General features: G+C 39.9%; 1 protein-coding gene across 1 annotated transcript in view; it reads right to left on the bottom strand.

Annotated features, from left to right (window-relative positions):
- SLC2A9 (solute carrier family 2 member 9) overlaps positions 1 to 25,814 on the bottom strand; it is a 203,114-nt gene that overhangs the window by 16,685 nt on the left and 160,615 nt on the right. The window contains exon 11 of the mRNA XM_020814683.3: positions 22,058 to 22,185. Coding sequence (XP_020670342.1) covers positions 22,058 to 22,185 — 128 coding nt within the window. The remainder of the gene's footprint in view (positions 1 to 22,057; positions 22,186 to 25,814) is intronic.

The raw sequence follows: 25,814 nt of genomic DNA, 5'->3' as shown, positions 1-25,814 counted from the left end.
GATCTCACTGAGCATGTCAAATGTGTTTTAGTGCAGACTCGCTCCCAGCAGAAATAGGAAGAAGAGGCAAAGGAGAAATGTGAAATTCATACAGAGCTGGTGAGAGGAAAAGATTCTACAGCTGAATTAATGTCTTTTACGATTCCCCTAGAAAACGCATTTAAAAGGGAACAAAGAGCAGATCCCACACTGGATCAATGTTTTCAGAAACCTGGCAAAGGTCAGTTAACCCCCGAGAGTCCAGAAAGGTTCTTCCTGGAAATAGACCTTTTGTATAGGAAGAGCTTAGTGAATCCCAGAAGGGGAGGGAAGACTCACCACAAACAACTGATTGTTCCTCTCAAATATCGAGTGGAGATAGTGAAGAGAAGGTGCACTGGTACCTTTGCAGCTCATTTGGGCATCATGAAAACTAAACAAAGAATTGCCCAGAAATTTTACTGGCCTGAGATGGGGGAGCAGTTAAAAGAATTTGGCCAGAGGTGTGAAGTAGGTCAGAGGCAAGGGGATAGCAGTGACAAATCAAAAGCAAAGTTGTGTCCTTTACCTATCATTTCAAACCCTTCACAATACATTGGTTTAGACACTGGTTCTTAACCTTGGGTTACTCAGGAGTTTTGGACTGCAACTCCCAGAAGCCTTCACTACCAGCTGTGCTGACTGGGGTTTCTGGGAGTTGCAGTTCAAAAGCATCTGAGTAACAAAGGTTAAGAACCACTGGGTTTAGACATAGTTGGACTGTTGCCCAGATTTACCAAGAGGGGAAACAGATTCATTCTGAATATCATTGACTGTGCAACATGTTATCCTGAAGCAGTTTCCCTGGGAAATATTGAGACTCAGTCCATTGCTGATGCTCTGTTGATATATGTATGTAGCATGGGGTTTGCTTCAGATTTAGTCACGTTTTTAGGAACCTCTTTCCCGTCCAAGATGATGAAAGTAACCTGCCTAGTGAACGAGGTAGATTGCATTAAACTGTTGGAGGGAAAGACAGGCAGGATAGCGGACCAGGTAAAAATGATCAAGCCCTACTATAGAAAGGAAAATGTCTTGCTGGCATTGAAAGAAGGAGACAGTGAAAATCTCAAGTTACCTTATGGGGAAGGGAGGGCCGGAGCTAAATACACCCCAGAGGAGGTCCAAATCAGTCACTCACTTTCCCCAGAACAACAAAAAGAAGCTAGAGCTGTGCTTATGAAGTACAAGCAGGTTTTCTCCAACAAGCCTGGAGTAGCCAAGGATGTAGTGCACAGGGTTGACACTGGGGATGCACGCCCACAGGCAGTTACACCTTATAGCATCCAAGTCTGTCTAGTCAAACTTTGGGGCCAGAAAGCAAAGTTTGGTCGATATAAGAGAAGGGAAGAGCCCAGGAGAAAACATGCATGGTCATATTGGAAAGGCAGAGGGGTGACCTATCAAAAGCTAAATAGGTTGAAACGTAGCCTAACCCTGCCAGTGGTGCAAAATGCAAAAGTATTGAGAGTTAGGCTCTATCTTGCTAGGCCCTACCTAAAGGGTTTAACCAAGAGCATCACAGTATCTGCTCCAAAGGGAGAGATGAAACTCTGTAGAGCAGCTAAAACAGCATGGCAGAAAGAGAGATGGAACATTGCACCAGTGGCAGACCACATACGGAGGGGTCCTGAGTGATCACCGTCATGGAGGGGTCTGGGTTCGAAGTTGGAGCCGTGCCGAGCCAGATGGAGGACTGCAAGATCCTCTATCCTAGGACATTCTGGAGAGGGAAGCTGCAGGTTGGCGAGAGACCCCAGCCATCAGTAATTTGCAAGTATCGTGAAGGTGCTGAGGGAGTGGGACTTCACCACATCTCAAGCCGCACCAGAGGGTAGGACATTTCCTTTATAAGCACTACCACTCCACCACGACTATGATGCTGGACCTTCAAAAAGGACAAAAACGTGTTATGGAGAGAGAATTCTAATGCCACAAAACTTGGACTAAAAAAAAATTACAATTGGAACAAAAGAGACTCAAAATGTGGTAGCAGTCTGCCTTAGACTAAAGATGAAGGGGACTGATTTTGGTAAAATGGCAAATCCAATAAAATGTTAATTGTACCGTGTTAAATGTGATATGCTGTTTGTTCAATAAAAATGTATTTAAGTATTAAAAGTCTTGAGACGTCACTTCTGTTCGGGGGGATGACCAACTAGGAGCGAACCTCCGTATTGCCTAGCAAGGTAAAAAGCTATTAAAATGCATTTCTTCTTTTAGAAGACTGGTTTTTTTTAACATAAATCCTTGAAGAGAAGGATAAGGAAAGCGTACAGCTAATTAAAATCTCTAAAGACTATGTAGTTTTAAAACCATGAACTACTTTCACTTTTGAGTCCGACTGGTCTGGTAGTCCAGATAGGTGGGATACAAATCAAATAAATAAATAAATAAAGATTAGCTTCTGGTTTTTTCCAGTTGCCCTGCTCCTAACGAAAGCCTGAAACAACAATAATTATTCTTAATTAGACCCTCTATGTCAAGGAGGAGGGATAAATCTGCCAAAATCCCTTCAGACCGTAGTTTGGAAAGATTGATGACACAACCAACTAAAGAAGATAAGATGGATGAAGTTACGAAGCTTATAAAAGATGTATCTTGTAAAATGTCAGAAGGCTTTGACAAAACAGAGCAAAGATCTAAGTCCATCAAAAGGAGTACAGTGGTGCCTCGCACAACGGGTGCCTCACACAACGATGAATTCACACAACGATGCCTTTTTCTGTTAAATTTGCCACCTCACACAGCGATGTTTCCTATGGGGGATTTTCACACAACAATGTCTCTTTTTCGTTCCTGTAAAAGTGTCTTACAATGTTTGGAAGCCGTTTTAAATAACCATTTAAATGGTTAGCCCACCTCCTGAAACCTATGCAAACTGATTTTGGTGTTGTTCTGACACTTCGTTAATTTATGGTAATTTTTTTGTTTTCCCCCCTCATTGAAATGCATGGAGTTCAATGAGGGGGGAAAACAAAAAATTACCATAAATTAACGAAGTGTCAGAACAACACCAAAATCAGTTTGCATAGGTTTCAGGAGGTGGGCTAACCATTGCAACCATTTAAAACGGCTTCCAAACATTGTAAGACACTTTTACAGGAGCGAAAAGGGAGATCGGGAAGAGCTTTAAAAGGCAAATGGAGATCAAACAGATCCAGGATCCTATAGACCCATATCTATAATAAACCAAGATGCTAAGATTTTTACCGCTATATTGGCAAATAGATTAAATAGATTATATTATATTAAGGAAATTATATTATATTAAGGAAGACCAATGTGGTTTCCTTAAGGGTAGACAAATGGATAACTTAACTAGATGAGTTTTAAATATTATATATGAAATAGAAAAAGAAAAAATAAAAGCAATGATTTTATCATTGGACATATTTAAAGCTTTTCATTGTGTTGAATAGTCAACACTAAAACCTCTTATAAGGGGTTGGGGATTTGGTAAAAAGTTTAGAGGGGTTATAGATCAATTATACTTAGATCAGCGCTGTCGAACTGTGGCCCTCCAGATGTTCTTGGACTTCAACTCCCAGAAGCCTTCACTATCACCTCTGCTGGCCAGGATTTCTGGGAGTTGAAGGCCAAGAACATCTGGAGGGCCACAGTTCGACACCACTGACTTAGATAATACTTCAGAAGTAATAGTTAATGATGGTTTAACGGAAAAGATCTTTCTAGGCCGAGGCACTAGACAAGGCTGCTCACTTTCACCAATATCGTTTTCCATGGTTATAGAATTATTAGCTAATACAATAAGAAATGATAAATCAATCAAAGGAACAGGTAAAAATGATACAATTAAAATTAATTTGTTTGCTGATGATTCATTACTGACTATTAAAAATCCATTAGAGAGTATGGAAAACATCAAAAACCATTTAGAAAAATTTGGGGAAATAACAGGTTTAATGATTAATTGGCAAAAATCACAAATGTTTAATTATAATATACAGGAACAAGAAATGTTTGTGAATAAATATAGTGTTAAAATGTGCAATCATATCAAATATTTAGGTATAAATATAGTTAGAATAACTCAAAAATTAAAGGAGAAAATTTTTAATAAATTAAAAAATGAAATTAAAGATAAAATGCAAGAGTATGCCAAACTGAAACTATCATGGTTTGGGAGAATTGCTATAATTAAAATGAAAATATTACCGAAAATTACTTTTTTATTTAGGATGCTCCCAATACTATTAGAAGAGGATTTTAAGTATTGGCAGGGATTAATTAATGGATTTTGTAATCAAGGCAAAAAATCTAAAATAAATAAAAGATATTGGTATAAAGCTCAAAAAAAGGTTTAGGTATGCCTAATGTTAAAAATTATTATATAGCAAACCAATTAAGAGTTATTGGAGACATTATTTACAATAAAGAAAAATTAATTTGGTGGGAGATGGAAACTTCAGAAATAAATGGAAATGTGGAAGGATACTTGTTTAATATAGTAAAGAGAAGTTTAATAAATCAGATGAAAACCCTTTTTTAAAGAAACCTGTTAAATATATAGAATAAATATAAAGAGAAGTTTTGTCCCTCAACTTCACCATTAAAATTAGTGACTGAGATAGAAAGTTTTCCTACAAATTTAAAGGATTTTGTAGAACTGTTTAAGAATAAAAGGGTTGCAAGACTGAAGAACTGGATGTCTAAAATAAGATTGAAGGAGTTGATTATGTCTAAACTTCAAACTAATAAACTATCATGGTATAATCTTATTCAGTTAGACACCTGGACAAAGGATTGGTTGAAAACTAATGGCAAATGTAGAGAACTTACCAAGTACGAACAATTTCTGTCAATACGATTTTGGAGAGGTAGTCCATAATTAAATATTATTAAATGGAGTCCCGTGCGTATGGGGTACACGTTAGAATTTAGTTTATAATAAGCACTATTATTTGTATGTTTTTCTGTATTTTTGTTTTTATATATGTGTTTCTTTGTCTTCTGTATTATAAAATACTTTTTTTAAAGTATTAAAAGTCTTATATGATGTTGTTGGGTAAGCACCTGTGTAGATGATTGAAGTGGTGAGTATTGTAATTGAACTAGTAACTGAATTACAATTAATGTATAGGAAGCATAAAATGTGTTTGGATGTTACCTACGTTTGAAGGTAGTAAGGGTTGATTGTGATATTGTAAAGTTGATGGTGTACTACGTTAAAGCTCCTTGTTGTTCATGAGGGTAAGCCACTATAGGTTTTATGCCATGAAATAACTTTTTAAGGGGGGAGGTGGGTAGCACCATTCCCTCACCTTTCCGTCACCGCAGAACAGTGAAGAAAGAGCCTATGAGTGGCGGGAAGGTGGAGCCAAGGGGGGAGGGAGCTGGATATAAAGACTGGTGTAGGGAGTCTGAAAAAGAATCTGGGAGAAAGAGACTTGTGTATCTTGAAAGAGACTTAAAGTGAATTAGAGATCTATAAGAACATAAATTGGAATAGAGTGTTAAGAGTTTTGAAGTTGTATCTGATTAGATTAAAATATAAGTGATTGGTGGCCTGTGATTGATCTAATGAATATTTATCATCTAATAACTTCCCTGATCAAATAAATGCCTTAAGTTTTTAACAACACACTTGTCTCTATACATAATTGATATTAAAGCATTAATATCTGTTGGCAGCTGTGATGAGATGGGTTTTTGAATTAAAATCTTGTAAGGAATATGGGGTTTGTAATTAAGAAATGAGCAAGAGAGGTTCCATCTTGTTTCTCTGTATAAAGTATCTATGCTATGCTGACAGGTTGTTTTCTAGGCGAGCAGAGAGAATGTTATTCTGAGAGCCTGAGAAAGAACTCGGAGAGATTAGAAGATGGGAATTGTTGTGACTCTTTGCTAAACCACAGTAACCCAAATAACATCTGGTGTGTATGGGAAAGAAGTCATGTGGTGCAACAGAACTGTTTGCCTAGTAACAAACTCTGATTGGATGACATCGTGGGAAGGTGCGATAAGCCCTTGCCAGTTACTCTTGAAAAAGGAACTTTTTGCCTATGGACATGGTCTTTCAAGACCGACTCTTCAGTCATTCGTGATTCACCCAGAAGTCTATCGTGACCAACCTTTACATGGACTGATCCTTATACTATACTGAATTACCCTTGGACCTATGGGCTTTTTCCTAAGGACTATGGATTATTTCTCTATGAACTCTTATTTTTGGAATACTTCATATGGACTATGCTCTTGTAATTTTGTAAGGACAATGGGACATTTACTGATTTTTTCTTTTTGGTACAGGATTTTTATTCTACAGAAACACTGAGGACTATAGCCTTTTTATATCATGCTTGGATTTTTTTGTTTTTCCTGATGAATTACTGGACTGGAACTGTTGTTATTCTTTTTAATGACTTTTTGTATTCTTGTAAGGTTTTTGAACACTTTTCTATTTTTCATGTTTTCTTTGCATCACTACAGAGTTGTAAATAACTAACACAATGCTCATTTATTTGCTTTGGCTTAGTTTGGTTTTGATACCTAGTAATATGCTTATTTTTTTAATAAAATAATGATTATAAAAATCAATTGGTTTCCTGAACAGTAACACTTGTCTTAGGGTCATCTGAGAGTGCTGTCTCGGCCTAGCATACTTCAGGAGTCCTGCCTGTGGTGCAAGTTAAGTCTAAGGACTACAAAGCCCACATGTTCTTCTAACAGTAATATCTGAGAGTACAAGGGTGTTCTTATGTGGGCAGACTTGTAAGAAGGAGGGTTGTAGCACGGCTAGCTGAGCTCCAGGATTCCCTCAGCCTATTTTAGCATGTGCAAACTCCTGATTACTCTCTGTGTCCAGGCTTTCACGCGTGCTTTCGAGCACCGTGTTTGCTCTCAGCAGCGAACAAGAAAGAAGAGCAAGAACCTCTTGAAGGCCTGGGGGGATAGGGACTTCAGAGGAGATTGCCACATGTTCATTATTGGCATAGAGTATGTTTTATTTGTTTAATATATAAACCGCCCAGAGTGACCTAGTAGTCAGATGGGCAGTATAGAAGCCAAACAAACAAACAAACAAACAAACAAACAAACTAACTAACTAACTAACAAACTAACAAACTAACAAACTAACTAACTAACTAACTAACTAACTAACTAACTAACACTCTTTGGAGATAGCCCCCAAACCACCTACAATAGCCTAGTCCACCCCACAAGGGTGGCAAGCTTGGCTACAAGGGTATCATAAACAACCTTATCAAAAGCCATACTGAACCAAGATAAACTGCATTCATCTACTACATGTGGTATGACTTGTTCTGGAAAAATTCATGGTGGTTAGTAACTACAGTACAGAGCATTTATTTGATTATCTGTTGTAGATAATTTCCTGACATCAGCTGGCAGGTTCATAGTTGTCCTGATCTTTTCCCCTCTCCTTTAAAAACTGTTAGTTTTATTTTGGAAATAACTAAGAGAATATAAACTAGGAAGGGAAGACAAGGAAATGTAAAGAGAAATACAAATCATTGCCAGAAAGGGAAGCAGATTCTATACATACTGACTCTTCATAATTATATTCACGAAAGCTTTACAACAACCTTCAGAACACGGCCAAAGAGCCCGAAAAACCCACAACAACCATCTTCATAATTAGTTCTTTTTAATAACTTCTGGCACTTTTTTTTACAAATCCCAGTCATGCCATTATATTGTGAAGATAATCAATGGAGAATATCCTTCCAGAAGTTTAATTGTTGTACTGTATTGGTGGTCTTTGGAGCAGTGCCTTATTGTTTGCATATGGCACAAAGAGGTATTGTGTCTTCTGATACTAGTTGACAAGTGTGCTTTTCAGACACAGCAGCTGTTCAGGGTCTGTCAAACGATGAATACTTTGTGGTTTTTGTCTACTGAAGTATGACAAATTCCTTTCAAATATTTTATTGCCATAATGATAACACAGGTATATCAGAGATGTTTGTACTTATCAATATCCAGAGCAGATTAATTGTTCTCACTTTTGGAAGCACAAGTATTTTTCCTATTTGATTATGAATCTTCAATAAAGCTGATATATGCTGGAAGAATTTATCTCTTATCCTTATTGCCTATTACCCTGTTTGTTTGTTTTTTATCCAGGTTCTCTGGATAATGAATAAGCCCCACAGGATTGCTTTCTTACAAGAAGGCATTTGAAATACCTGGAGTTGTGTTTCTGTTATAATATAATAACCAATGATGCTCTTACTTTTTTTCTATAGGGCATTTGCCTAAGCAATTTAGTATTAAAACATGAAGTATGTGCATTTATTTCTTAGTTGGTCTGTTCTCAAGTTTTGTACACTGGAGCATGGTCAGAGACATCTATCACATTTAGGCATACTTTCTGGATTTGCCCTCTTAAGGAGCTCAAAGCTAAAATATATTCAGTTCTTGAGAAAGAATTGTGTAGAGTGAAGTACAGTGGGGTCTTCACTTAAGAACGGCTTGAGTTAAGAACATTTTGACTTAAGAACCACTCTTATAGGAAAATATTGACTTGACTTACATACTTAGATTTGAGTTAAGAACTGAAAAAAGCCCACGTGGGAGGCAGGGAAAGTGCAAAATTTGAATTTTCAGTTAACTGTTGGCCAGTGAAAAGGGTGCCTGTCTGCTTCCTCACTCCTCCCAGCGTTTAGAGAGTGGATTGGGAGTCTTCAGACTGCCTGGTACTGCCTGGACTGTATTTTCCCTGCCTTCCCTGAACCTTTCTTGACCTAAGAAAAAAAGAAACAAAATATCCCCCTCTAGTGGTTGAAGGCAGAATAGCAGCTTCCCATTAGTTTCTATGGACGGAAAAGAGCAGATACGGATCAAATGGTTTTCAATGCATTCCTATGGGAAATGCAGATTTGACCTGAGAACTTTTTGACTTGAGAACCGCCTTCCAATACGGATTAAGTTCTCAAGTCAAGACCCCACTGTAATACCTTGATGTAATATCCTTAGTGCTAGGATTTCTAGTCTTCCAAAGTCATAATGTGTGGGTAGTTTAAAATGGTTGCCCTCTTTTTTCAGGGTGGGTGTACTGAAGGAACAATCTAGAGTACAGTGAAAAATCAAACATGTACTCCCTAGAATGACATTCCCCTTCATTAAATTTATGTTTTCAGCATTTGGAGAAAAACAATGCACCTGTTGTTGTTTTTATTATTTATTAAGAATCTACTGTGAAATTCTTATCTGCCAGATTTCCTTAACAAAAGGACTATTTGGATTTTACTGCACTGGTATGCCTCTTAGATTATAGGGAAGATTGTAGGGAAGATTATAGGGAACAGAGTGATTGTTTTAGGAATCCCATAGTGTTTAGGAAACAAAGCAAACCTATTCACATCCAACAAAAACATTTTCAGTTTATCCACTACTTAGAAAAAGGAATTCCTTAAACTGGACAGCAGAACAGGCTGGGAGTAGGACTGGTAAGGAACAAGATAAAAAGACCTTCCTCTTTAGGAAGGCTTTTCCTTAATGACTGTCTGTCTGAGAGGGGTTTTTAAATCGATTGCTGTGCCTTATTGCTTTTAAAAATGTATTTAATATTGTTTTAATTTACCATTTTAATATACTATTTAATTAATTATTTTATTTACAATATTTATTTTATTTACAATATTTTTTAGCCACACCATTGCCAGTGGCTTCTTTAAAATATTTATATAATTACTAATTTTTGGCTTTTAAATATTGTCTTTTAAAGTCATTTTGAGCTGTCTTTAAGAAGAAAAGTGGTGTTAAAGTATTTTAAATTAATAAATAAAATAAATCTTCAGGAACCAGATCAAATATATAACAAAGTAAAAAAACAGCAATATAACTGATGATTAGCAAGTGTGATGAATTTAGTTATGAAAGCTAGAAAGTGATTTACTGATGGAATTTGTAGTGTGAAATTAGCCTAAAAGAATCCATTTTGGTCTCTGTGTGCTTGAAAGTGGAAAATTCCAAAAGGCAGTTTTGCTTCACAGAAACTGGCCAGGCTAACCGTTATCTGGTTACCTTAGCAACATAGGCCTGGAAAGGGGGATGAGAGAGACATAACATTCCAGCAGTTTACCATAACACCTGGAGTTCTCATGAGAAGATGGGGCGGGACAAGTTACTTTTTTCCTTACCCCTGATTGGTTGTTAGCTGTGAAGAAGAAGGCGGGAGTAAGTTGCAGCGAGGGAGAGAAAGTGAAGATGGAGGACGGTTGAAAGACACAGAAGGGACTTTTTTCCATTTGATGGATTTTAGCAGAGAACTTTTCATAATGGACTGATAGAGTTTGGATTTTCCAGAAGAATGGTATGTTCTTGATTGGACTATGGACTATGGGATTCACAGTATTATTTTAAGATGTAGAATTTTGCTTAGATAGAGGGGAAGCTAGCCTTTCCCAATTTCATTAATTAGCAAGTTTATTACTTTTGTTTTTTATAGCAGGAAACCAGTTACTTGTCTAACTGAGTAAGATGGAAATGTACATATATGCCTTGCTTATGCATAAACTTTAATCTTTCAGAACTTTATTTTTCTAATAAAACAAAATATACTTATGATCTGGAGTTTGGCTTCTTGAACAGAACAAATGCTACAATTACTTAATTTGGTTTACCTGGGCTGAGGGCGAAGGCCAGGTCTGTTTGCATGGATGCCTTGCTGAGTTTTTTTTCCCTGGGCTTTCTTTTTGTCTCCTGACCACATGGCCTGGGGGTGGGGCCTAGGGGTGGGACTTCCTGCTTTGAAAGAGCGTGACCCAGGACCCTTTTCCCTAGGAAGCTGGGCTGAGGGTGAAGGCCAGGTCTGTTTGCATGGATGCCTTGCTGAGGTTTTTTTCTCCCTGGGCTTTCTTTTTGTCTCCTGACCACATGGCTTGGGGGTGGGGCCTAGGGGTGGGACTTCCTGCTTTGAAAGAGCGTGTCCCAGGACCTAGGACCCTTTTCCCTAGGAAGCTGGGCTGAGGGCGAAGGCCAGGTCTGTTTGCATGGATTCTCAAATTTTGTATCTTGCCTTAATATGGTAAATAGGAAAGCCAATTAGATTTGCATAAGCCTGGGAGTCTGGAAAGTTTTAAGGATCAGATCGTACTTTTGCACTAGTAAAGAGCAGGCTGGGTAGGTGGGGCTCGTCAGCCATGGAAGGCAGCCCATCTAGGAGAAGGAAAACTCCGATTTCAAACCTCCACTGCCTTGTGGCTATATCCACTCATGGAAAAGGCTTCAGGAGTTAACCTCGAGGCAAAATCCGGAGTTGGAGTCCCGAAGGCAGCATGTGTCGTTCTGCCAACTCCTGCGACATTGCTGTAACCAGTTGTATTGGCTCTTGCCTTTCCATTGGATCATTTCAGCAATGTGGAGAGGGGGGATCTGCTGCTTGGGTAACAGCCTATCCTCCACATTACCTTACCCGGGCTTCATGTTCTGGAGAGGACACTCCTCGATTCAGAGCATGTTACCATAGTCTCTTGAGACTGAAGGATGCCTATGAATATTCTTTACAAGGCCACAGAAAAATAATGCTACCTTGGGTCCAGTATATTCCTGAGTGCTAGGAGAATTCAATGTCCCTAGAGCTCACGTGTATATCTTGATTCTCAAAGAAATCGGGTCAGACTTGGTGAATGAGGGGAGGTACTGCCTTGGGTAAAGCTCATGGACCCGGTTTTGCCTATTTAAGGAGTTTCCTCACTCAGAATCCTCTCTGTCCCGTAGCAAACAGTTTCTCAGGAAACTGGCTTTGCTCACAGCAAGTACTAAGAGAATACTGGAGCCCACACCATAACTCCTTGCTTTATGTCAACCAACAATGCCAAAGAGAGATAGAAGGAGGCCAAAGAGAATGCAAAGCTCTTTGTGACCTACTTGGAAACTGCTGCCTCACCTAATAAAACTAAAGAAGGTACACAAGTCAACTATAGTGGGCTGACAATAACTGAATGCCAAGACGTAAAGAGACAAAAAAACTGTATAAGAAAACAGAAGCTATCTGTTGAAGGACAAATGACTTGACAGCCAATAAACTCACTATAGTCAGCTTGTAATGCAATGGCTGCTGAGATTTTTAATATATTTTCTTATTTATGTATGCTAAACTGCAGTCCATCAGGTCTTGTTTCCTTTCCCAATAGGCAGATGTAGAAAGGACAGTATATGCCTGCATCCTTCTTAAAGTGTTTTAAAGTGTGGTGTCCAGAACATAGTACTCAAGATGAGCCCTAACAAGTGCTGAATAGAGGGGAACTAATTCACAGGAATTGGTGACTACACTTCTGTTAATGCAGCCTAACACAGCATTTGCCCTTTTTTTTGGCAACCACATCAAATCATTGGTTCATATTCAACTTGTGATCTATAAAAATTCCAAGATACTTCTCGTATGTACTGTTACTGAGTCAAGCATCCTCTGGTGGCACAGCACATTCCCTCCTCTCAGTCTGAGAAGGAGCCATTGATTCTGTAACCAACTATGAATTCACATGATACTTGGTCTATCCAGCCCACACTTAGTGAGTATCCGAATCAGAATATCATGGGGCACTTTGCTCACAGCTTTGCTGAAGTCAAGATATACAGTATTACATCTACAGCATTCTCTCTGTCTATCAGGGAGGTTACCCAAACAAAAAAAATGAGATCAGATTAGTATGGAATGATTTGTTCTTGACAAATCTGTGTTGACTCCTAGTTATTACTGCCTTGTTTTCTAGGTGCTTGCGGAGTGACCACTTTATAATTTGCTCCAGAACTGATGTCAGGTTGCCTGGCCTATAGTTTCCAGGTTCCTCCTTTTTGCTCTTTTTGAAGATAGGGACAACATTAGCCCTCCTCCAATATTCTGGCACTTCAGCCCTTTTCTATGGTTTCAAGAAAATAATAAGAGATTGGTTTTGAGAGTTCTTCAGCCAATTCCTTCAATAGTCTTACATGTAAATCATTGGATCCTGGAGAACTGAACTCATTCAAAGTAATAAGGCACTCCTTGACTATTTGTTTATCAACCTCAAGTTGCAATCCTGTCCCCTTCACCTGTACATAACATTTGCCTGGAGGGCCATAAACTGCCTTTTGGGAAAAGACTGAGAAAATGTAGGAACTGAGCACTCATGCTTTTTCTTCTTTGTTATTATTTTGCCATCAATGCTGAGTAGCTGAGCCACTATTTCTTTTCCCTTTCTTTTGCTATACACATACTTGAAGAATGCTTTTTGTTGTTTTTAGCATCTCTTGCTAACCTCAGTTCATTCTCAGTTTTTGCCTTCTTAACACCATCCCTGCAATTCTTTGCTACCTGTCTATACTGTTCCTGAATTTAATAAAGTTGAGTTTATTAAAATCAGCTTTCCTAAAATCCAGCATACATGTGTGGCTACACTCTACTATCACTTCCTTTGAAATCAAGAATTCCCCTGACAGCTGCTTCTTTCATCAAGTCATCTCTATTGGTTAGAATCAAGTCAAATATAGCAAATCTTCAAGTTTCTTTTCATAGGAGAAAATTATTAGCAACATGAACCAGGGATTTGCCTCCAAAGAGATAACTGAAATCTTCCATTGCTACTACATCATGCCTCTTTGTAATTCTTGCAATTTGTTTTTCATAGGTTTCATCCGCATATTCTCCTTGATTGGGCAGTTGGTAGTAGACTTCAACTACCACATTCTTTTAATTTTTTACCCCATTATATTAATCACAGATGCTTTTGATGGCTCAATCAAGTTCTTCCTCTTGCTCGTCTGTGCAGGAATATGTATTTTTGACATATATTGTGATTTCACCACCCTTTCTATTTTTTCTGGCCTTTTTGAACAGTTTGTACCCTTTAATTGCTGTATTTCAGTCATTGGAGTAATCCCACCAAGTTTCAGTTGTCCCTATCAAAGTCCTCCTGAAGGAGTTCTGGTTTGTTTTCCATACTCCTGGTATTCAAATATAGACACTGGAAATTGTGTGATTTGTGGCCTACTTGCCTTCTTACATTTTTATGAAGACCATTATTGGGCCCTATTAGAGCTGCTTGGTCTATTCCTCTTATTGTGCATAAGCTTTCATCTGTTTTTACCTCCAAGTCTGCATCTTCCTCCCCCTTCCAATTTATTTTAAAGTCTTGCTGATGGAAATCTTCATGCTGTGGCCAAATGTATTCTTCCCAGCCCTTCTAAGGTGCAACTCATCACTTGCCAGCAGTCCATTTTTCAGGAAGCATAGCCTATAGTCCCAAAATCCAAATCCCTCATGTTGGTACCATCTTGTAGCTAGTTGTTCATGTGAAATATTTTTTCCCTTTTTGTTCCTCTTGTTGACTCATTCTTCTGTGTTAGTAAGGACTGGACCAAGATAGCTGATTCCCTTGTCAATTTTTCCACCTTCTCAAAAAAGGAAGTTGTCAGCAAGACAAAGGAGGGTTTTGCTTGCCCTTACACCATTGGTAGAGTTGGATTTCCAACAGATGTTGGAGTAGGTGAAGTTTTCCATTACTGGAATATCTCTCTTCTTTCAGTGCCTGATAAAGTCTGGTCTAGAAGAGCATCATATAAATCTTTAGCTTGGCTTAGAGAGCTGTAGCAAATACCTCTGGTAATGTTATTTTTATTTTTCTCTCCTTTGATTTTTACCAAAAAAAAATCCATTAGTTTTCATGCTTCAACTCATGGATTTCCTCATACACATCCTTTATATTAAATTCTATCCCTCCTCACCGTCTGTTTCTAGCATTTATTTTGAATAAATTATATTCAATTGGTATATTACAATCATGAGTCTCATCCCACCAAGTTGTTGCCATGTCTATTAAATCACATTTGTCTCTATGTGTTAAAATTTCTACTTCATCTTGCTTGTTAGCCATTCTCTGTGCATTAAGACAGAGGCTTCTGAAACTACAGGTCATTCCACCCAGCTGCTTTCTTACGTCTTTTCCCATCAATTGCTGAGGTCTGTTCTACCATTGCAGTTTCTTGTCTATCACCAACACCTTTGTCCGCATATTTCATGTTCCCTTGTCCTCTGGAATATTGCATGTGACCCTAGCAGCCATTAGGTTAAAGTCCTACAGACTAGGTTTACAAGTACCTAACAAATATGTTCTTCCCAATAATGTGAAATTTATCTCTTGCCAGCAACCCTTTGTGGAGCAAAGAGCATTGTCCAAGAAGCCAAACCTTTCACAAAAGCAATCTGTGCAACCACTGTTGACTTCCAATAGCCTTCTCTCTCTTCCTTCAGTAAGAAAGAGAAATGAGAAACGGAACATGCCCCTAGGTCCTTCACCTTCTTACCCAATACCTCACTGAACTTGCAACACATTAAAGACTGTGATTGGCAGTATCATTCCTCATCGGAATATTCTAAAGCTTCTGCAGTAGCAAAAAGATACATTAGTGCAGACCCCTCCCCCTTGGTATATGTACCTTGGCGCCAAGGCCCTCCCTTCAGTTAGGTCAACCACTGCATAAAGCAAATAGTGTGTGACAGAGGGGAGGCCGGGTCAGGATGTGTGAATCACAGAGGTCCACCTGAAGAACTACAATACAGGTAGGTAACATGTTGTTCTTCTTTGTGGCCTCTGTGAATCACACTATGGGTGACTAAGCAGCTGTCTTACCTGGAGGAGGTTGTCATGCCAAAGTTGATGATAACACAATATGTCCAAAAGCAGCATCAGATTTCTGCCAAACATCCAATCTATAATGATTGGTAAATGTGGATGGCTGTGTCCATGTGGCAGAGGCACAGACACCCAGCAGGGGAATGCCTTGAAGAAACACCGTAGATGTCGCCAACACCCTGGTAGAATGGGGACAAATACTTTGTGGGGATGGAAGTCAAGCAAGCTGATAAGCAAGCTGAATGGTGAAAGTAACCCACTTGGATATCCTCTGCGAGGTAACTTGAAGACCTTTAGTAGGCAGTTGGTAGCTAACAAAAAGTCAAATTGAATGTCTGAAGGGTTGTGCATGGGCTATGTAGAAGGCAAGAGCCCTTCTTACATCCAAAGTATGGAGGATTTTTCTTGAGGAGTAGATGGAGATGGGAGGAAAGATGGGAGAACAAAAGGTTGGGATAAGTGGAACTGAGAGACAACCTTGATCAGAAAGGAAATATGTACAAAAATTTGACCTTATCTGGGTAAAATTGGAGATAAAGGTAGTCAGATCTCAAGGCCGCTAGTTCACCAGGACGTCATGCTGATGTAATAGCCACAAGGAACACCATCTTAAAGGTGAGTAACTTGAGGTCAGTTGAAGCAAGGGGCTCAAACAGGGCCCTCATAAGTCGCTGATGGACTAGTTTCAGTGACCATTGAGGTGGTGGAGGACATTCTTCAGGATAATGTGAGACAGTCCTTTAAGGAAGCGTTTCAGAGTAGGGTGTCTGAAAGACTTGGCTGCGGGAGAGGCTGGTGGCCAATAAGCGACAATTACAGAAAGGTAGACTTTGGGGGATGAAAGGGAAAGGCCTTTAGTTTTTAGTTGTAACAGAAAACAAAGAACTGTGGTAAGAGAAGGTATGGTTGAAGGTAGTGATAACACTGCATTAAATGTTTGGAATTTTTCCCATTTGTACACATATGCTTTTCTGGTTGAGGATTTCTTTGCTTAATGAAGGACATTCATCAGGGAGGCAGAATCTTCCATGCTGCCAGGTTGACACAACTACGGGAGGCAGTGGAAGATAGGAGGGCCTGGCGTGCTCTGGTCCATGGGGTCACGAAGAGTCAGACACGACTAAACGACGACATGAATCTACACAACTGGGTTGTTCTGCACCTGTGCAGGACATCTCGGAAGTTTCTAGAGCTTAAAGACTGAGATCATCGAAGACCAGGTCTTTCTTTTGAAGTGGTGGTTCTTCGATATCGAGTTGCAAAGACATTGCCTTTTGCATGACAAGCTGGGAGTAAGATGTGAAATCTTCTGATGGGGATGGTGGATGATTTTCACTCACATTAGAAGATGGACTAGGTAAATTAGAGGGTAATTCCTGGGAAATACTGCATGTTGAATCTTGAGTAGAAAGGGAAGATTGTGAGGATGGTGGTTTGGCTGCCGATACCGATGGTTGTGACGGTGGAGGTGGAAGTATACTTGCTACCAGGCATTGTTCGATGTCAGGAGGAGGGGGAGGTCCTTTGTAGGTGGTGGTGACTTGGAGAGATGTATGATGTTGAGAATGCCTCGAAGAGTGCTTAGCTCGTTTGGGTTGTGGTTGAGAATCTGTAGGGATCAATGTATGGTGAGTCAATGTTGGCTAGATCATGGATGAACGATGTCGGTGTCGTGGTGGTGAAGGTGATATGGAAGGCGAGTATTGGGGTGGACAGGCATATCTCACCCTTCTTGGTACGTCATAATAGACATGTTCAGTCCTGTCTTCATGATAGTAGGGGTCATAGTGGTGGTACTGATCCCCATAGTCATCTCGAGTTGTCAGGATCGAGATGGTTCATGATATTAGTAAATTTCCCTGTGTGGAGTGGCATATTGGACTGGAGAAAGGTATCATTTCTTTGCCTGGCGCTTGCAGGAAGACTGGTGAAACGATTCTGAGCCAGATACCTGAATAGGTATTGTCCACCCTGATGATCTAGGGCTTGAATGGGCCAAGGCCGGGCTGGAATGAGCATCAGCCGGAGTTAGGCCAGTACTCTGCAAAAGTTTGGTAATGGAAGCTGCAGCCTGATTTGGTGTTAAAGTTGGGTCGTCTCTATCAGAAATCGAGCCAGGGGTGTCTCTAGATGACTCCTCGAGGATCAGTGATGGGAGCACTGGTTGAGGTGGATGTATTTGAGTCGATTTCATAGGTTTCTTAGTTTTCTTAGGTTTAGCCTTATGCTTCTTTTTTTAGAAGAGCCATCAGGATGAGTTGGAGCTTTTGATGTGGACACTGAGCTTGATTTCGAAGTGGACTTCGAAAGGTCTTTTTGTTGAGGTGATGGAGTTGTCAGGCATTATATCAGGTGAGGAGTTTCTTGACGCTCTGGACATGGAATTGGAGAGGCTGCCATATCCATGGGGTTGAGAGACTTTTCCCAAAGGCATGAGCAAAGCCTTTGTAGGTGTATTTTTAGAGCGGGCCTTGTAAACTTTTTGCATTCGGGGCAGGAGTGTGTTTGGTGTTGTTCCCCTAAGCAAAAAAGGCAACAATGACCGTCGGTAAGTGGGATCTTATTCAAGCAAAGCACACACCACTTGAAAGGCCCGGGGGGGCATAAATGGTAGGGGGAAAACAGAGGGAAAGGTGACAATGGGGGGAGAGAAAAATGCGGGTAGAAGAGAAAATGACTGAGGTCAATTCAAAAAGGAAACAGATAACTTACAGGGGAACATCCAACAAAAGATATGATTGAAAATAGAAAATGAAAGAAATGATTGAAGATAGTCAGTGAATGATCTCAGTAATCACTCTAGTGTTCCGAAACGGTCCAACTGAAGTGGCAGCAAAAAGGAACTGAGGAGACCTTTGGAGGGTGGAGCATGCGCCCCACGGGGGAACGTCCTACTAATCACATGTCTTTAAGCTCTAGAAACATCTAAGACATCCTGCTCAGGTTCAGAACAACCCAATTGTGTGCATTCACAGAGGCCACAAAGACGAACAACTTTGGAAGGCTTTGACCTTTTTTGGTGGCGAAGGTTCAGGAGCTGATGAAGCATTGGTGGATGGCTTTTGTTTAGTGGCTGCTTTTGATGTCGAAGGTTTCAACGTTGACTGTTTGGGCTTGTGCACCTGTGTGGCAGTTGACGTTGGGGGTCCAGCGGACTCTCGGTGATCAGAAGGGGATGGAGTGGCTGAAGGACATTGTTTTGTCACTTCAGAAACAGCTTTGTCCATGGCTTTAGTGTGCGGGCTGGATTTGCATGAAGATTGAGCCATAGGTTTAGTGGGCTGGAGGGACTGTTTCCAAAGCCGAATCTTAAGTCTTGAGAGATGACTGCAGAAAACGCTTCACTTAAAGTTTTTGCAGTGAGGGCACGAAGAGGTTTGGTGAGCCTCACCAAGGCAAAAAAAGGCATTTAGCATGGCTGTCACAGAGTGGAATTCTGTTATTACAGTCCACACAGCATTTAAACAGGCCTAAAGTGGCCATGAACCGAAAAGTCATTTCGGAAACGAAAATTGGTGTGTATGTGTCCTTCAGCCCTAAGGCCGGAGCGGTTATTTGTAAAAGATTAATAAACACAGTAATAGTTAAGATTCATTATAAATTAAAGGGTTTAAAGGAAATCAATAACTTTCTTTTCTGTTTTAGAAAGAACTCACAGAAGCGAAGGTATAGGCTCTCAATGCGGCAGTTGAAAGAAACTGAAGGGAGAGCCTTGGCACCAAGGTACATATACCAAGGGGGAGGGGGTCTGCACTAATGTATCTTTTTGCTACCGCAGAAGCTCTAGAATATTCCAACAAGGCTCTGCACATATGTGGATTACCCACAGTGTGAGTCACAGAGGCCATGAAGAAGAACCTTCCATCCACAATCTCCCCCATGACTACATCTATTTTTTCTGCTATCCTTTTTGCAGCAGCTCAGAACTACCATTTGGAGGAGGACACACAAACGCTCTCCCTGTTACAGTGCCTCAGAATCACTGGCCATAGGGAGGCATGATATTGATTGTGTAACCTCAAAAACAAGAGCATTTTCTGACAGTCCACTTCTCTCACATTCCCCCTAGTGGCATCCTCTCTCTTTCAGAAATGTATGCTCACCTCTATCCGAAAATGCTTTGTTTCCCTTGATGAGCTGAAGATAGGCAGGTATCAAGCTGCCACATTTGCTCTTTTAACAGGGCAACTACCTCCTCTAGCAGGAAGACAATATACTGTAGAACTTACTACAGCAGCTTCCTCCTCATTCAGGAGTTTTGAGTTATGCAGGTAGTGGCACAGCACTCCTCATCTCCTTCTTAAAACATGTGCCTGTTCGCTTGCACTTGCTCACAATCTCACAGGAATTCTGAGTGTGCCCACAGATTCAGCAGCTCCTAGCTTTTTCTCTAACCAAGTCAGTGACCCAGCTTGTCATGTTTTTGTTATCAAATGTCACTAAAGCTATCAACTACTAATTTCCTTACATGACTGACAAAATTATATTTTGGCATGTAAACTATGCAGGCAGCTTAAAACTATCACAAAATACATTTTCAAAGGCTCCGATTTTCCTGCAAATCCATGTAAAGATCCAATCCATGGATTTTCATATAAGTGTAGCTATTTTTTAAATGCCCACATGAGCAGTGAACAGTTTTCAAAATGCTAACCATCTTTTTTGCACTGAACATATATACTTTTAAGCAGTATGCCAAGAATGTGAACATTTGCTAGTTCATGAGACCTGGGAGAGACCCTGGAATGTATTGTCACAATTAAATCAGTTTTTGATCTCTGAGACTACTTGCTTTATGGCCAAAATCTTGTTGCTAGCATAGCAAATTGCACTAGAGTAGGTCCACTGAATCAGTGAGGAAACTCTTCTGTAAGTTTCATTGATTCAAATGGCCCTACTCTGACAATGAAGTACTTTAGCATAGTAAGTTGCAGTCAGAATTGGCATATTTGAATCAGTGGAACTTTTAGAGGCTGCTGATCTGCACCTGGGCAAAAGTCAAAGTATTAGTTCTAACCTACAAAGCCCTAAACTGCTTAAGCCCAAACTATCTCAAGGACTGCATCTCCCTTTATAAGCATGTCTGGATGTTAGGATCATCAAGAAAAGCCTTTCTCTTGATCCCACCACCTTCACATGTGAATTTGGTGGGGACACTGGAAAGGACCTTCTCTGTTGCTGCTCCCAGATTTTGGAACTCCCTCCCACAGGAGGCCAGGCTGGCCCCATCTCTGCTGTCCTTCTGCAAACAGGTGAAGAACTTTCTCTTCAGGCATGTTTTCTCTTAGTGACTGGCTACCTTAGTAGGCTTTTTAAATGGATTGTTGTATGTTGCTTATGTTTTTCAGTATAGTATAGTGGTGCCTCGCATAACGAGCGCACCATTTAACGACGAATCTGCATAGTGATTTCCGCTTAGCAGTGAGTTTTCGCCCCATAGGAATGCATTAAACAGGTTTTAAAGCGTTCTTATGGGTTTTTTTGCCACGTATAGCTATGTTTCCGGATAGCGACGATTTATCCGGAATGGATTAACGTCGCTATGCGGGGCACCACTGTATTATTTTGATCCTCTTTAGTATTTGTATACTCACTGCTGTTAGCTTTAAATACTGTCTTTTAATGATGCAAGCCACCTTGGATTCTTTTTAAGGAGAAAGGTGGAATTAATATTTTAAATAAATAAATAAATAAATAAATAAATAAATAAATAAATAAATAAATAAATAAATAAATAAATAAATAAATAAATAAATAAATCATATAATTTCAAGCAGCATATGTGTTCGGAGGTGCCAAAGCTTCATTCCACCCCCACTTACTTCAAATAAATCCAATAAATGGCATCCAGCCTGTGTCAGTTATTTAAGACTGCTTGCTCTGAGAATAATATATTTTGCATCTTTCCACTGACCAGTTATGACAATTTGAATTTTCAGGCTTTCATAATGGAAGAATTATGAAAAATCAAGTTACCTTAAACTGCAGTACTATTTAAGGAAAAACTTGCAAAGTGAGGAATAAAACTCATGGGAGATGAAATGAAAGTCATGGGGAAAGTGATGCAGATAAAATTCTCTGGTGATGGTTTAAGTTACCAATGACAGGCAAGAGATGGGCAACTCATTTTTGAACTAACTGAAATTTCCAAACACTCTTAATAACTGTACAGAACACAGTACATCAGCCCAAAAAAGTTTGTGCACACTTCCCTATAAATAAATCAATGATAAATTATGACCCTCCACATATACAGTATGATATTAAAGATAGGACCTCAAGTTCATAGAACCACTTTCACCTCTTTTAGATGGAATTAGTCTCTGTTCAATATATCTTAACAAATAATTATCCTTAAATGGGAAGTCCTTGCTATGTCAGGGCAAGTTTACAATTTTTGGCTTGTAACATTCAGTAATATAATTCAGAGATTGTACCTGAATGAAAGGGAAAACAAGCCCAACTACAAAGTTGGAGAGCCAGTTGATTATCCCAGCAATCATAAACGCAGCTGGCTTTTGAGACTGTGGAAAGAACTCTCCTGTTAGGATAAATGGAATTCCACCTGTAAAGAAGTCAAAAATAAAATGTTTATTAAATGTTTCCCCTTTAAAACAACAACAGTTTCGTGTTTTAGCTCACTTCACCTTTGGCATGCCCGTAATTTTTGCCATTAAAATATGTAACAGATATCCAGAAATAAGTAAAATACGTAAAACATGTAAGAGGTATGTAGATTTCCAGCTATAAAGAAAATCAGTTTCAGAGGACAGAGTTTCTGAAGATGCCGGCCGCAGAGACTGGCGAAACGTCAGGAAGAACAACCTTCAGAACATGGCCAAAGAGCCCGAAAAACCCACAACAATTATCAAAATAAATTCTCATTGACCAGAGTCCTATTACTTCGGCTTGCCAGCATAAGTCCATTAGTATAGATCTCAGAGGCGAATTACTGGGATTTAGGAAGTCAGTGTAGGGGGCTGGATATCTCAGTAGCTTGGGTATCTGGCTACAGAGACACTTTGGGAGTTCAATTGCCCACTTTGTCTCCTGCAAGTACAACCAGACTGTGTGGCCTTCGGCAGCCCCAGAAGGGAATGGTAAACAGGTTCTGAGTATTTTCTACATGGAAAGCCCTGAAAAGGGTCAGTAGAAACTGACTTTATGGCACACAACTACTGCTATTATTAAGAAGTCAGTGTAGCTGATTCGTGTTGCACACTAATAACATGACTTGGCACATGACAATAAATGGCAGGACCAACTTCTTAACTAATGGCAAACTACTACTGAAATTTACACCAGGATAATTCTTCAACTGGATTCTGGCCAGCAATACCTTGTACATTTCATGCCAAAATAGGCCCTCAGAGTGGCTAACACAGCATTAGGCATAATTAAAAAGTTAAAAAGACAAACAAAAATGACCATGCAACTGCATGACAACTAATATTTTGAAGCAGTAGAAGATTTCTGGAATGCTATGAATATTTTGAATACTATGGTCATTTGCCTACTGGGACCCTTTAGCTCTGCTGAGGCATTGTTTTTCAATGGTTAGATGGAAGCAGAATTAAAACTAATTTTAGATCAGCTCATATTTTTCATAGGCAAGATTACTGAAATGCTACTAAGTATCCTCAGGACTGAAGCATAAAACCACTAAGACTGTGTACTTTATCATCAATTCTCAGAGTTTGGTAACATTTGTGAAAAAACTTACTGTAGATTATGATAGAATATGATATCATTTGGCTCTCCATCCTAGGGCTGTAAGTATAAATATTGGAGGACTATATGTCTAATTTTCAGGCCCTTCTCTAACTTTGCTGGCAATAGCAACTTCTCTCCCCACCTTAATTAATTGCTGTTGTTATTTGTGTCATTGGATTTTCTTGCAGAGGCTGCTAGGTTATACTTTTTCCCCTAGATAGTCACTTACAACATGACATCATGAAAGGAGAGACCCTTTTCATGCCACTGGAACATTCTGAAAGGGTAGGAAGGAAAAACAGAGCCACAACACCACTAGGGTCACTACCATTAGCAGCTTAATGTGTGTGTGTGTGTGCGCGCGCATGCGTGCGTGCATGCGTGCAGGGCTGAATGGGGAAGAGGAATTTTTATTGTTGCCATCTGAGAAGGTAGTGAAGGCCCTGGAACTGTTGACATATTTTGCTGCCCTTCTTCAATCAAACTCCAGTTTCAGGGCAGTCCTTTCCCACTGTAAATGTTGAAGTAAAAGTTTTCTTTGGTGACCATTTGGCTCTGGTTCAGCCTTATTCTATGCCATTCTATCAAAAGCTAAGGAGAAACTACAGAGCAAGTGCAAGAATATGCTTCATAAGAATATTGGTGATCACAGTAAGGTTTGTTTAAAGCTTTGCTTTAATTTTGCTCCCTCTCCATAAATCTGAAACATACACACTCACAAACATACAAACAAACACAAAGAGGGGGGCAGCAAGTGACAGCACAGTTGTACAAGTTTCCAGTATGATCTGTGAAGATACTCAGTCATCTAGGTGAGGTTATCTGGAAGTTGAGTCATGGCAACTGGACGTCTTTCTTATAAGGTTGAAACATTTTGCTATTCATCCAAGTAGCTTCTTCAGTCTGAGGAGAGTTGGTAGGAGACCCTGAGTATATCCTCCACGTTGGTTTCACTCCCTCCCCCCACCCCCACCAGTCTGAATAGGCTCATTAGATGGACAAAGGGGTGAGTGAAAATCCCACTTCTGCAGTCCTCCACTCATTGTCATGAGTTGTTAACAGTCATTAACAGTGTATTCGCAAAGGCTTTCATGGCTGGGATCTAATGGTTGTTGTGGGTTTTTCGGGCTCTTTGGCTGTGTTCTGAAGGTTGTTCTTCCTAATGTTTCGCCAGTCTCTGTGGCCGGCATCTTCAGAGGACAACACTCTGTGCTCTAGTATAGTTTGCTTGGAAGTTGAGTATTTATGGCTGTGAGATAGGCTTTGTCCTTTTCAGGAGATGGGTGCTTAGTGTGTCTTGATGTGGGTGTATTGTTGTGATAAAGAGGAGAGAATGTCTATCACTGTGATTTATGGGTGTCATTAGCGGGTCTTTTGTGTGTAGTGATCCCTGGTCCTTGTGGCTGTATTTTTCAGAACTGGGAGCCTAGTTTTGTTGAGTTTCAAACTTTCCTCTTTTTTGTTGAAGTTCTGCTGGTGCTTGTGGATTTTCTATATGCACATGTATGGCTTCTCTGACTCCACCTATCTTCTCAGTCCAAAATGAGTACATCTTGGTCATCAAATGAATGTTCATTGTCCTTCAGATGAAGGACTGCTGCTGATTGTGGTCCTGAGCCATTCCCCTCCCTATGCTGGGCCATTCTCCTGTTTAGTGGCTGTTTGGTTTCTGCAAAGCTCTGAACACTCCTCTTTACATTGGACCACATATATTATATTGTTCCTGTTGTGATTTAGTGTCCAGTCTTTTAGGAGGAGGAGTCTCTGCCTCAGTGTGTTTGTGGGTTTGCACAGATATGTGGTGTTTACCAAAAATCCTTTTGAACGTTTCAGACACAGCTGCCATGTAAGGAGTGACCAGGTTCTTCTGTTGGCTCTGGGTCTCAGGCTGTTCCATTGTCCTGCTGGGTCGGGAAATTGCCTTGTTAAAGGCCCTTTCTGGATAGCCACAGGCCTTAAGGGGTGTCTTCAGATGTCCTTCTTCCTGGTTTCTGTGCAGGTGGGGATGTTTCTTGCTCTGTGGTTTAGTGTCCTGATGACCCCTAGTTTGTGTCGCAATGGGTGATGAGAGTCAAATTGCAGGTATTGATCAATGTGTGTAGGTTTTCTGCAGTTTTCTAAGTTGCCGTTGGATCCTATGATGACTGCATAGTCCAGGAAAGCATTTCAGTAATCTACAATCTTGCTTATGAAAAATATGAGCTGATCTAGAATTAGTTTTAATTAGTTTTAATTCTGCTTCCATCTAATCATTGAAAAACAAATCACAACAGGAGCAATATGGTTGTCTTTGGTGTCTTCCCTGGTGAACTTGATATTTGGGTCCACTGTGTTTATGTGGTTTGTGAAGACCTGTACTTCCTGAATCTTGATCTTCTCCCAGGTGTCATTCACATACCTGAATCAATGGGTTGGAGTCATCCCCTGGAAGGTGCTTAGTGCCTTCTTTTCCACTTCTTCCATGTATAAGTTGGCAACAAT

This window comes from Pogona vitticeps, chromosome 5, assembly GCF_051106095.1.
Source record: "Pogona vitticeps strain Pit_001003342236 chromosome 5, PviZW2.1, whole genome shotgun sequence".
Taxonomy (NCBI): Eukaryota; Metazoa; Chordata; class Lepidosauria; order Squamata; family Agamidae; genus Pogona; species Pogona vitticeps.
The sequence above is the reverse complement of the archived record's forward strand: the minus strand, read 5'-3'. Positions and strand labels throughout refer to the sequence as shown.